Source organism: Elephas maximus, chromosome 17, assembly GCF_024166365.1.
Source record: "Elephas maximus indicus isolate mEleMax1 chromosome 17, mEleMax1 primary haplotype, whole genome shotgun sequence".
Classification (NCBI taxonomy): domain Eukaryota; kingdom Metazoa; phylum Chordata; class Mammalia; order Proboscidea; family Elephantidae; genus Elephas; species Elephas maximus.
The window spans coordinates 46,936,871-46,950,784 of record NC_064835.1 but is presented as its reverse complement, the minus strand read 5'-3'; the positions used below and the strand labels follow the sequence as shown (position 1 = coordinate 46,950,784).

The 13,914-nt window shown below is 37.8% G+C and overlaps 1 protein-coding gene across 1 annotated transcript in view; it reads right to left on the bottom strand.

Moving 5' to 3' along the window:
* Positions 1-13,914, bottom strand: part of EIF2AK3 (eukaryotic translation initiation factor 2 alpha kinase 3) — a 100,660-nt gene that overhangs the window by 47,911 nt on the left and 38,835 nt on the right. Inside the window, exons 3-7 of the mRNA XM_049856431.1 lie at positions 8,133-8,327; positions 5,329-5,459; positions 3,507-3,741; positions 2,980-3,142; positions 385-525 (exon numbers count right to left, since the gene is read on the bottom strand). Of these exons, the coding sequence (XP_049712388.1) occupies positions 385-525; positions 2,980-3,142; positions 3,507-3,741; positions 5,329-5,459; positions 8,133-8,327 (865 nt within the window). The remainder of the gene's footprint in view (positions 1-384; positions 526-2,979; positions 3,143-3,506; positions 3,742-5,328; positions 5,460-8,132; positions 8,328-13,914) is intronic.

Genomic DNA, 13,914 nt, shown 5'->3' with positions numbered 1-13,914 from the left:
GAAAGCACAAGGTCTTGTAATTAAAAAATGATGTGACACATGCAAAAAAACCCATACACACAACGTACACAAAGATAACTGAGGGAAGTAGGTGGACCAGTATTTGAATTCAATTCATTTAACTGTAAAAGAATACGATGTTAGATCAGTTTTACCTAAACATTCATTTATTTCTATAGAAGCAACTGGTGCTTCAATGAAATAATGCCCTAAATGATCATTAAAATTCATTATTAACAACTAAAATGCCTTCCTAGTTTATCAGTAAAATATAAAGTACATAATAGTTCTAATCACTATAATATTCAAAACTAGGGCAAAGACAGTCATTATTAGGCCTCTGAGCACCTTAATAATACTTATAAAATTTGATAACTGACTTACGTATTAAGGGCTTCCATTTGATTGTTGGCAAAGGAACAATTGCATTTTCGTTATTGACAGATTCCAAGGCCTTGGGATTTGTGGGGAACTTTTCTGAAATTCTGACTGATGACTGCAGATACAGCTGGCCTCTGTACATTCCTGAATCAACCAAAACATTGCCAATTATGTTTAGAATCTTTTAAGCACCAATGATTTTTTCCAAAGGTCCATTTCATTAAAAAAAAAATTCGATTAATTCTGTGTATGTGCTACACAGCTCTTTACAAAGAAGGATCATGTCTAGAACACTCAGATTTGACTCATGGGTTATCCAACAAAAATAGTAGGGAAAAGGCCCACACAATGTTTCTCACAGAATAACAGTACATTTTCCATAATTATAGGAAAACTGCCTGTAGAAATTTTCAACAGTAGGAAGCCATTGTACTGTTATGAAACTGATAGCTTAGATGAAGTGACTTTCTCCTTAAAGAAAATTTACCTGTTGTTGTTAGGTGCCATCGAGTCAGTTCCAACTTATAATGACCCCATACACAACAGAATGAAACACTGCCCAGTCCCGCACCATCCTCACAATAGTTGCTATGTTTGAGCCCACTGCTGTAGCCACTGTGTCAATCCATCTCGTTGAGGGTCTTCCTCTTTTTTGCTGACCCTCTACTTCATCAAGCATGATGTTCTTCTCCAGGGACTGATGCCTCCTGATAACATGTCCAAAGTACGAAGTCTTACCATCCTGGCTTCCAAGGAACACTCTGTACTTCCAAGACAGACTTGTTTGTTCTTCTGGAAGTCTATGGTACATTCAATATTCTCCACCAATACCATAATTCAGTGGCATCATTTCTTCTTTGTTTTTTTTTATTCATTGTCCACCTTTCGCACGCATATGAGGCGACTGAAAATACCACTGCTTGGTCAGGCACACCTCAGTCCTTAAAGTGACATCTTTGTTTTTCAATACTTTAAAGAGGTCCTTTGCGGCAAATCTGCTCAATGCAATACGTGGTTTGATTTCTTGAATTCCAGAGATAATGCTAACAATTCAGCTAAGTACTATTATAATGCATGTGTGGCATGTTAGTTTTTCAAATTCCTGCATTTTTTTGAGACTGAGGTATGGGCAGTACATTGATAGAACTTAAAGAATTTCATGGGTATTCTGACCACTGACACTAGTTCAAATAATTAGACTAGAAATTTCAAAATTAATTATATTAAAGGTCTTCAATTGCCCAGAAGTACACCATGGTTTTGGTTTTATTTCTCAGATCAGTTGCATAGATGTATAGAAAAAAATAAACACAATATCGAAGGTAGGAGCAAACTGATAACAGATGCAAACACAAATGTGGAAAGTTGTAGACTTGAGGATCTATGACTAATTTTAAATCATGCTATGTAATGGAAACATTTCTAAGTCTAGCACATGTCTCAGAGAAAAACAATACTCTGTTAAGTAATTTAAAGTCTCAGAATTGAACAAATGGAAAAATAGCAGGAATGGAAATCAAAGCATAAATCTTTTTTTTTTTTTTTTGAGTGTCCACCTGATATAATTAGCTCACTCTTCATCAGCATCTCTCTCCTACCCACTGTCCAGTCCCTTTCATGTCTGATGAGTTGTCTTCGGGAATGGTTCCTGTCCTGGGCCAACAGAAGGTTTGGGGACCATGACCGCCGGGATTCTCTGGTCTCAGTCAGACCATTAAGTATGGTCTTTTTGTGAGAATTTGGGGTCTGCATCCCACTGATCTCCTGCTCCCTTAGGGGTTCTCTGTTGTGCTCCCTGTCAGGGCAGTCATCGGTTGTGGCTGGGCACCAACTAGTTCTTCTGGTCTCAGGATGATGTAGGTCTCTGGTTCATGTGGCCCTTTCTGTCTCTTGGGCTCTTAGTTATCGTGTGACCTTGGTGTTCTTCATTCTCCTTTGCTCCGGGTGGGTTGAGACCAATTGATGCATCTTAGATGGCCGCTTGTTAGCATTTAAGACCCCAGACGCCACATTTCAAAGTGGGATGCAGAATGTTTTCATAATAGAATTATTTTGCCAGTTGACTTAGAAGTCCCCTTAAACCATGGTCCCCAAACCCTCGCCCTTGCTCCGCTGACCTTTGAAGCATTCAGTTTATTCCGGAAACTTCTTTGCTTTTGGTCCAGTCCAGTTGAGCTGACCTTCCATGTATTGAGTATTGTCCTTCCCTTCACCTAAAGCAGTTCTTGTCTGCTAATTAATCAGTATAAAACCCTCTCCCACCCTCCCTCCCTCGTAACCACAAAAGTATGTGTTCTTCTCAGTTTATACTATTTCTCAAGATCTTATAATAGTGGTCTTATACAATATTTGTCCTTTTGCCTCTGACTAATTTCGCTCAGCATAATGCCTTCCAGGTTCCTCCATGTTACGAAATGTTTCACAGATTCATCACTGTTCTTTATCGATCAAAGCATAAATCTTAAAAGGCAATCTAAGTCAGGGAATGTATTTAGGAATTAAAACTACAATAAACACACCTGAAGCAGAAAGGAACAACGTAGGAACGTAATCTAGATGTCAACATGTACCGTCACTGGATAAGAGACATCTACTCACCCAAGTAAACACTGCTCTCTGTGGCTCCTCGTGCCGCTTCTACAATGTCTTCTTCATCTTCTAGAACTTCACTGTTAGGTATGTAACTTGTATCATCAAAAAGACTAATTGGAATGACTTTGTCATCCTTAACCAACCAGGCAGATGCAATTGGAGTGCAAAACTAAAGAAAAAATGGAAAAGAGATTTAAAAGCAGTGTTTTATGTAGGAGTCACTGGGCGGCACAAAGGGCTAAGTGCTCAGCGGCTAACCACTGGTTTGAGTCCACCCAGAGGTATTTCAGAGGAAAGACCTAGTCATCTACTTTGACAAATGAGCTTTTGAAACCTTATGGAGCATGAATGAGAACTGACTCCATGGCAACTGGTTTTCCGGTTTATGAAATCTCAACGTATAAAACACTGGTTAAAATCACAAACTGCTTAAAGCATAGAAGAGAAGTCAAGAATCCCAAGTGGTGGTTATTTTCCTCCACCCAATGAGTTTGATGAAACTGGGGGAGGAAAGAACATATGGTTTTAGGTACCTGGTATTCCCATTCCAGATGTCCTCCCTTCTTGCTAAACGCCATAACCTTCCAATCGGCAACAGAGACTTTTATCACTGTGCCGGTCACAGCAGCTTCCTGTTCTTCCACATCCGAAATAATTGTAGACTCTTCTTTGTTCCCACTGGGTTTAAAGGTGCTTTCGATAAATCCAGCTCTAGTTTCCATTTCTGGAATATACCGAAGCTCAAAGTGGCCAACACTGAAATTCCACCTTAAATTTACAAAGGTTTGTTTTAGAAATTACTTTCAAATGAAATTACTTTAAACACAGAACTCTTCTAGATTAAAGAAAATCAATGCCTTTGAATTATGGTGTTTCATGACGTGAAAAAGAACAACCCAAAACAACCTTCTGGAAAGGAGTGTGCTGATGATTTACGCCACAAGAGGGCCCTCAAGGACTTTGTGCTGACCTTTTAGGAACCTGGTTCTGAGTCTGAACTGACAACAGCAGTGGGACATACATTTTCTGAACGATAAACAAATATTCATACTGCCAAACCAGAGTGTTTTTCTCCAAACGCATCAGAGTCACCTTAAAATGAGGTAGCATGCAGTTTGCCCTATGTCTTAATTAAAGGCTGGGTACATTTCATCCAAGTGCACAGAAATTAATATATTTTTAATAAACCAATGTAAAAGGCAGGAAGAATGCATCAATTTTAGGTTTACATAAAAACATGGCCTTGAAGAGGCAATGTGATCCAGTATACTAATCTCAGTCAGTAAACTCACTGGGATTTGCAAGTCATTTAACCTTTTCTGAGTCTCAGTATTCTTACCCATAAAGTGAAAGTAACAATGTTTCCCCTACAACTAACTAATAAAAAGAAAAATCACTTAAGTATTGACAGTATTATATCACTTGGATATAAAATGTCCTAACTAAGAACTCCAATTTCTACTGAAAAAAAATATACATATACACTTAAGGAGGATGGATCTTAGACTCTAGACCTTTCCTGTTCTAGTAACTCAAATTTCTGTTGAGTGCAACCAGCAAGCACTCAAACATATAAGGAAACAAAATCCCATCAGGATAAAGTAAGCCAGGTTATTAGCTGATGCAAAGCCCAATTCATGGTCCAAGGAAAGTAGAAAGAATACATTCTTAACTAAAGTTGAGAAAAGTTTTCAAGACAGGAAACAGAATTATATTGCATCAGATTAGAGAAAATCTGAAAGTCTGACTCATTTTCTAAAGATAAAGATCTAAAAAAATATTTTTATTACATAAGCAGTTTAAAATTTAAATATTAAGTTAAAAAAAATCAAGCACGTGGTTTAGACCCAACATATCTAATCTACTTATTTTTTAATCACATATCTAAATGTAAAGATTACATAAGGAATTCATTATTGGAAGAGGATTTGACTAAACATGATATTTCAATAACTCTAAGAAAATAGACTACAATTACTATTTTTAAAATTTGAGGAGTGAGACAAACTAAGAAACCTGCTAGATAGAACTAACTATAGAGTTAAATAAGCCCAAGCTGAAAACGGAAACCTGGCTGCCATGAAAAATATCATTAACTTAAGACTAAACTAATGTACAGTCATTGTATGGGACCCCTATTGGTTACCACATATTGAAACATACAGTGAAAAGTTCAGTTCAGGATTTGTTAATCATGAGGACATTTTTAATTTAGGACCTATATTTCTCTTAAAAGACTAGTTTGCTTTTAGGGCAACAAAATAGTTCAGAAAATCTCCACAAAAAAAATCTGATGACTTTTGGTGTTAGGTATACTTATAAATGATATCAACATCAACATTATCTGATACACACTTCTCATTGCCACTGCGAGGTCCAACAGCTCTAACGGTTTTCTGGGTGCGCTGCAGAAGCAGGATGTCTTCTTGTTCCATTTCATCACTATCCCATCGGCGACAACCCAAAGCTGAGCAGATATACCTCACCTGAAAAGACAGACACACAATCAGTAAAGGACACAAGTTACAGGAGATCAGAGACATTAAAATAATCTCCATAATTTGTAAAAAGTAAAAGAAAACTGAGGAAATGCGTAAGAAGTAACCAAGTAATAAGCACCATTTAGGTTACTAACTCCTGCAGTGAGTTATCTAGAACCAAAAAAGTGCCAATAAACATTTATTTCAGGGAATGATTTTAAGAATTTAGATAGTTTTAATCTTAGTTTATAGATCCATGAAACTAATCAAGAAGAAATGGATAACTAGTTGTGATATCTTATCAATAACATTAAAATTCCAGGTGAATCAAAAAAAAAAATAAAAATAAAAAACTCAAAGTTCCCATATAACAGATACATTTGGCTTTAAATTTTTAAACCTTTTCTAATAGCTTTAATATTTAAAAGTAACTCCTTCAAAACTTTATTAAAAGAAAATGGAAGACTCTTCTTACGATCTGAACTAAAAGCCTCACAGAAAGAAGCCTACCTGCCCGAATACCACAGCTCTGCAGCAGCACATGAAATCAAAAGCACATGATCAAGGTTCAATCTCGTTGTTTTCCAGTTGAGAACACTGAAAAAAACAGAGATTGAAGCGCTGGCTCAAAACACGGCCAGACAAGAGCGCTTGGCTTCCGCAACACAAAGCAGACGCTGGTGGGTAAAGAAGGCAGAACAGCATCTGCAAAAGCAAGAAGGTGCTTCGGATAGCTAGGCATCTAATACTTACATAAGTAGTAGTGCGAAACTCTATTATCTAATTCCATTCCTCACTAAAAGGGACCAAGGCTCCTCAGAGAAATGGTTGATTCCAGGGCTGGGGCAGGGTAGGTACAAGACGAACCTTATCATCTTATCATTCCAGAAAGTAAAGATGTGTGCAAAAAATGATAGAGGCATGGCACAGGATATAAGAGTCAGCTTGAAGGAGCTCTCACCAGCCAAATAAGATTCAATAAGGAATCTTAAAGGTTTGAAAAACTCAAGGGTAAAAAGAGCATTTTCTCATTCTTCCCCGTTATATTCTATATATAAGATATAATAAAATGTTAACATACATATATATGTAAAATGTTTACATATCAAGATGTTAATGAAACCAGGAACATTTCATTCTGTTATACATAAAGGTCACCATGAGTCAGAGCTGACTTGATGGCAACTACCAATAACAAGAGGTAAAGAAAATATTTTTTAACTTAGTAATGAGGTCACTTCTGAGGTTAGGAAAGCTGTACGAATGGAAATGGGGGGCCCAAGGTTGAGAAGGGGAGAGTGTTGACATGTCACGGGGTTGGCAACCAATGCCACAAAACAATATGGGTATTAACTGTTTAATGAGAAACCAATTTGTTCTATAAACCTTCATCTAAAGCACACATATATACATGTATAAATAAAAAATATTTTGACCCCTGTTTAAAATCTTACATTTATTTTACAGTTAAGTGATATTCTTGTTGAGAAATGCATATAAGTAGGAGAGGCAGAATCATAACATTTTCAGTGCTTATCAACCCAGTATGGTAGGTCTTATGGATGATACCACTTATTTTTTTTTAGAACATTGTGTGTTTTAGGTGAAAGTTTACACAGCAAGTTTGTTTCCCCTTCAACAATTTATGCACAAATTTTTCCGTGATATCGGTTGCTATCCCTGCAATGTGTCAACACTCTCCCCATTTTCACTATGCCTTCTCCATTTCCATTCCTCCAGCTCCCTTGCCCCTCTTTGCCTTCTCATCTTTAGTTTTGGGGACATGTTGCCCATTTGGTCTCATACAGTTGATTGTTCTAAGAAGCACATTCCTCAAGGGTTTTATTGTTTATTTTATAGGCCAATCTATTATTTGGTTGAAAGGTGACCTCCAGGAAAGGCTTCAGTTCCAGGTTAAAAGGGTGTCTTGAGGTGATACTCTCAAGGGCTATTTTGATCCTTTTTGAAAAAGATACTTTAATTAGTTGCTTCTAATATGAATTTGGAGCTCTGGTGGTACAGTGGTTAAGCATTCAGCTGCTAACCAAAAGGTCGGCAGTTCATATCCACCAGCCGCTCCCTGGAAACCCTATGGGGGCAGTCCTACTCTGTCCTGTAGGGTTGCTATGGGTCAGAACCGACTCGACAGCAACAGGTTTTTTTTTTCATATGAATTTATATTATAAGACACAATCTTAGAAGGAAATTATATTATGGTTATATTCCAAGAGCTAATACTAGAAGAAGTCTAGGTTATTCACAGCGTGATCTAAGTCAGATCGACCTTGAAAGTTTCTTAACCTTTTAAAGCCTTGGTTTTCTCATCTGTAAAATGAGTATAAACTTTCCTCTTGGGTTATTATAGGATCAAACTAAATAAATAAATGAATAGAAACAATGATTCCATTATCAAGATTATTACTAGTCTTCAGAGGACTCTTCATCTGTCAAAATGGGGAAAATATGTAAGGCTTAGGAATAGTGTAAAGATTTACAATTAATGTATGAAGAAATGCAACTGAAACACATATTTATTGGCCCATTTTTATTAAAACAAATGAGATCCTCAGGAGAAAATTATAGTAAACCTCAAAGAGTAATATTATAGTTTAAGATATTATTTCTTCTATCCTTATTTATTCTGATTTTCCCCAAAATAAATTCAACACTTTTACTCACCTTTCCACTATATGCACTGAGTCCATATGTAGTGAAAGACTTCCCTCCAGCCAAAACAACATCATCTCCATATTTATAAGAAGATTCGAGAAGCGACTCCACTGTGAAAGGAACTGTCTCCATGCTCTCACGGTCGCGGTCCCACTGGAAGAGGTCTCCATCCAGGGAAGGAATGATCATCTTGTTCCCAAATACCTAAAACAAAAGTGAACTTTAAAAGGGTCACAAGTTTACAATAAGAGTAGTAACTAAGAGTCGGGGTTTGGGGCCTGATGTACTCCAGCTTCCTTCTGACTAACAAATGAAGCAGCACAGTCCATCAACCAAAAGTAATTTAAAAGAACTGCCAATCACTCCCAGGGCCTACAAGTAACACTCGAGTATGGTTTTTCTCAAACTCTGTTCTATGGGGCAATACCAAAACTAAAAACCAGGGTTTCCAAGGTGTGGCTGGTGGATTTGAACTGCCGACCTCTTGGTTAGCAGCTGCGCTCTTAACCACTGCACCCCTAAGGCTCTATGGGGCAGCAGTGTCCCATACTATAGGTGAGCTACCAAAAGCGTTTGGTGGTCAAGTAAGGTCAGGAGGCGGTTACTACAGGACTTCCTGTAGCCATTAGTATGCTGATGTACACTATGATTTCGTGGTAGTCATAGTGTAAGCAGTACTTTCCAGGCCAGTTTTATCCAGGCCAATTACTATCGCAGACTTGGATACTGGTATCCACTGAACACAGGTTTGGAAATGCTGATTCAAGCAGTACTCCATCCCCTCTTTTATTTGCCTTCTCAAATCTGCACTAAGCCTGGTAACTAAGCTTACTGGTTTTATGCTGTGTTTTCCCTCCTTTTAACAATGTTTAGTGATGGCCTACTGTGTGCCAGGCACTATTCTGATGTTTGAGATAGATTCGTGAGCAAAACAAAACAAATCACTGCCCTTGTGGAGCTTAAACCCTGGTGATGGGAGACAAACAACATAGTAAATAAATTACAGAGTATGTTACGTGATAAACATCATAGGAAAAAAATAAGGAAGGACTGGAAAATTGGGTGGGGGGGTGTTAATGAGCTCAGAGTAGGTTCAACTGAGAAAGTAACATTTCAGCAAAGACCTAAAGATGAGAGGTTAATCCTCCTGAAATCTGGGGATCATCTTTTGCTGAGGCCCTAAGGTGGAAATGTCATGTTTGAGGAATAAGGAAAACAGGCTGTAGGGGCAAGGGTGGAGAGGGGAGAGTAGGCAGAAGACAAGAGTCGATGGTGGCTCTGATTAGGCTGACAGCATCAGAGGTCTGAAGGTGGTCAGATATGGGATGTAACTGGAAGGTAAAACCCATTGTTGCCAAGTGGATTTCAACTCACAGCAAACTGGAAGGTAAAGCCAACGGGACTTCATGGGGGAATGCTTGCAGACCATGAGCAACAGAAAGGATTACAGGGTGACCACTAGGATTTTTGGCCAAGAACATGAGTTACTCATGAGTAAGACACATAAATTTTAGTATATGGCATTGTGACACTGACTTTCGGCATTTAAAAAAATATATAATTTGACTAATTTCAGTTAATGACACAGCTATTTGCCTAGTCACCCAGGCTCAAAACTTTGGAAAAAGGGAGTATGAAAGAGTAGGGGTTGAAAAGGACTCTGAACAAATGTGAGCCTCGTGAACTTCCTTAAAACATTTCTCTATGCATTTTTGTTGTTGCTGCTGTTGTTCCTTAAGCAGCAGAATCATTTCTTTAAAGGGAGAGTCACTTGAAATGTCCCAACACAACCACTGGGACTTCTAACATGGTGCTCAACTTGCACATTCTCCCTGTCCACTGCCCTGCCCCCACACCTCTGGGTTTCTAAAGGACAGGTTGAAAGCCACTATTCTAATCTACTTTCTTTCATTTTTAGTTCAAATCCTTGTTATCCCCTGCCTGACCTCTCATAATAGCCTCTTTACAATTCTTAACTGGAAATTTCCTCAGTTCAACCTCTAAGTATCTTCTAGATTAATCTCTGAGACAGAGTTTAAGCTTGTTATTACACTACTCAAAAATCTTTAACAGCTCTCTATTATCGTCTTACTAAAGACCCCAAATCCTAAGTCTGACATTCAAAGTCCTCTAAATATGACCTCAAACAACCCTTCTGTGCTTGCCTTTCACTTCTCACCATGTGGGGGAAGCTGGGCATCGTTACTTAAGTGTGGCATATAATGTCACTGTCATTGCTCAAGCTCCCTTGTCACTGTCGATGTCACTTCTTCTTCCTGGAACGCCCTTCCTGTACCAACTCTGCCTACTGAAATCCTAGCTGGCTTCAAGCTAGCATCACCTATGCTTTGAACTCCAAGAAAATTTTGGTAGTATAAGTTTCCTGATAAAAATCTTCTCAATCCTAATACTATACTTTTTGCTATAACTATAAGCTGAAACACCATTAAATTCTCAAAAATTGTTTACTCTCCCTCTAAGAAACATTCACCACGTATGCTAGCGTTCCCACAGTGTTTGTTAAAGAAATATACTCAAACCTAGAGCCTAGATCTCATTATCTAATTCCATGGCCCACTAAAAGGGACCAAGGCTCCTCAGAGAAATGGCTGATTCCAGGGCCGGGGCAGGGTAGGTAGGAGATGAACCTTTACCATCTTATTATTCCAGAAAGTAAAGACGTGCTCAAAAAATGATGGAGACATGTCACGAGGTTATAACAGTCCTCTTAAAAGAGCTCCCATTGGCCAAATCTGGGACAATTTAAGCACCAAAATAATTAAGCACAGTAATGAATTACAAACCATTGGGAAAAAAAAAAGGAATTCATAAGTCCATACCAATAGCAAATAGATAAATACAGAGGAGAGAAAGTAGTGTTCCTGCTGCAGCAAAACACCAGATGCCTACTGGTAGATGTGAAGGGAGGCTGGAGTTGGGAAAATCAGCATTTTGCAATCATCACAGGAAAGACTAGATCAGGCAAGAATCAGTAACAGTGATGGAAATTTTGATGAGGATATATGCAGACATTTACACAGTCTTATAATGTCACCCCACAAATTGCTTATTAGCTGTAAGAAAAAAAAAAACAGTAATTACACATTAGAGAATTAGAACAGTATCTTGACTGGGTAAAGGAAATTAACATCATTAATAAACGGCAGACGTGATGCTCTGAGAAAGGACACTACATCAACCCGTGTACTATTCCAGCCAAGAATATACAACCTGCACCTAATCAAAGGAAACACCAGAAAGCACAAAATAAGGAAACTTCTGCTTCCTGAAAAAGTGAACAGGGTCTATAGTCTTCAAAAATATAAATGTCATAAAAGACAAAGAAAGGTTATGGAACAATCCAGATTAAAAGAGGCTAACGTGATAAATACAGAAATGTAATACCTGGTCCTAGACTAGATTCTATACTAGGGTAGAGGATGCAATAAAGGACATTACTAGGTCAGCTGACAAAGCTGGAATATGGATGGTAGATTAGGTGCAGGTATTGTATCAGTATACACTTATGAAGCTGATAACTGCACTGGGATTATGTAAGAGAATATCTCTGCTAGGAAATACAAACTGAAGTAGGTATTTAGGAGTATAAGGCTATGATGCATATTTAACTTACCTTCAAATGGTTCAGAAGAAAAAAGGGGGGGGCAGAGAAAGGAAGAAAGAATGTGTGCACAGGCACAAAGGACAGGATTAACGAGGTGTAGATAGGTGAATCTGAGTATACAGAGTTTTTTTTTTTTTTTTTTTTTGTATTCCTTTTATTTGTGTGGCTTTTTGTAGTTTGAAATTAATTCCAAATAAGAGAAAAGAAACGAAGGCCATCCCAGAGCCTTGTGGGAGCTCTGTAATTTTAACTCAGAATGCTTCACCATGAAATAGAAGGTGTACCACAATTCTGCATAAAGATTTCTAATTACTACTCTTCACTGAAAAACATTTGATTTTCAATAAACTCTCAAATGCTATTAGTAAGTACCCCACCTAATATTACCTTAGAGTTTCAGTATTACTATTATAATCTTTACTTTCTTGATAACAGCAGATAACATATTTAACTTTAAAAAAAGTTCTATTTATCTTTTGTAGAATGTCCAGATTGAAACTGTCATTAAGAGTAAATCTGTCGAAGTCTGCCTATCCTACAATAACAATATGATCTCCCATTTCAAGTTGCATATCAGTTAGAAAATCAAACACGTAGTATTCTCTACCTTCCATAATAAGTTAGGTATTCTATATTCTATTTACTAGAACAGTAAGTTCAAATGTGATAGTTATTTTTTTTAAAAAGAGATTTCAATTGTCCAGTCCTATCAAGAGTTGTAATAGGTTAAGGTACACACAGGGAAAACAGGTGTGCAACACTAAAGGAAAGAGGAAGAAGCCTGAGTGGGTCTGTAAACAGAGGGCATTTATTTTGACTGTTTCCTCTTCCATTAACAAGCTCTTTTCCCCTAAAGCAGTAGCAGGTCCTCAGAGAACACAATGGCTCCTAAGTGCAAAAAACAGCTGTTGAACTAATAGTGAGGAAAGTTCATATTTGCATTAACGGTGAACTATGTGCTGCCAAAAGTAGAACACAAATTTATTACTGCCAATTAAAAAATACGGGTTACAGAATTAAGAAGTCTTGATATGACTGACCACAGTGAAAATTGCCTCGTTTTAGATGTTAACTCTTCAACAGCACTAACTCAATGAGACAAGTGCAAAAACCAAAAGGAAACGCCATTATGATTCAATACTGAATCATCATATTGTATTTCTGGATGATGGTTTTAAAAGTTCACTTTTATGTAGCTGCTCTTCACTAATTGGCTGCCTATGAGTCACACGAATGGTTGCTAACCTTTCCACCAATCACCGTGAAGTCTTTCAGGCTGCATATGTGAAACCAGATGGTGCTTTTCCTGGAGAGCCACGAGAAGGGATATATGCATACAGCTCAGGTAAAGGGATGACATCACCCCTCACGATAGCATTACCTCACCCCTCAGCATAGGAATGAGTCACCCGGGTAGTCAGCTGCAAATCTCTTGGTAGAAAAAAAAGTAGGTTACCGCGGGGATGCGTTTTCACATTCCACTGATCTCCCCACGTCAACAGCTCTTTGTTCCTACTTGCTGCTCTGCATCTCAAACTAATTCTGTGGCTTGCTTCCCCCGTCAGTCATTTTTAAGAACATGTAAATCCTTGTTATTTTCTCTAGATAAGAGGTATTTATTTCTTCTACTTGTTTCTTTCTGGCCATGATTTTAAAATAAAAGGCTTGTCACATTGGCTAGCAAACTCAGTTCCAAGGATCCAATCAGAGTATCTGTGCAATCACAAAGCAGTTTACTAAAGTAATTCAATTTTTTTTTAATTTTATTTTATTGTATTTTTAGTAAAAATCCCCACAGCAAATTAGATTTCCATGTAACAATTACTATGCATATTGTTCGGTGACAGTGGTTACATTTTCCACATTATGTCAACATTCTCATTATTTATGTTCTGGTTGTTCTGTTTCCATTAATCTAGGCTCCCCCTCTCCCCATCTTTGCTTTAGGGCAAATATTGACCGTTGGCCTGGTATAGATGATTTTTTTTTCTTTTTATTGGCTTCTTTTTTAAAAGAGCACAGTACTCATAGGTGATATTGTTTACTTTATGAGCCAATCTGTTATTCAGCTGAAAGGTGACTTCGAGAGTAGTTTCAGTGAAAAGTTTAAAGGGTATCTCGGAGGAATTGTTTCGGGGGTTCCTCTAGTCTCTACTGGTCCAATAA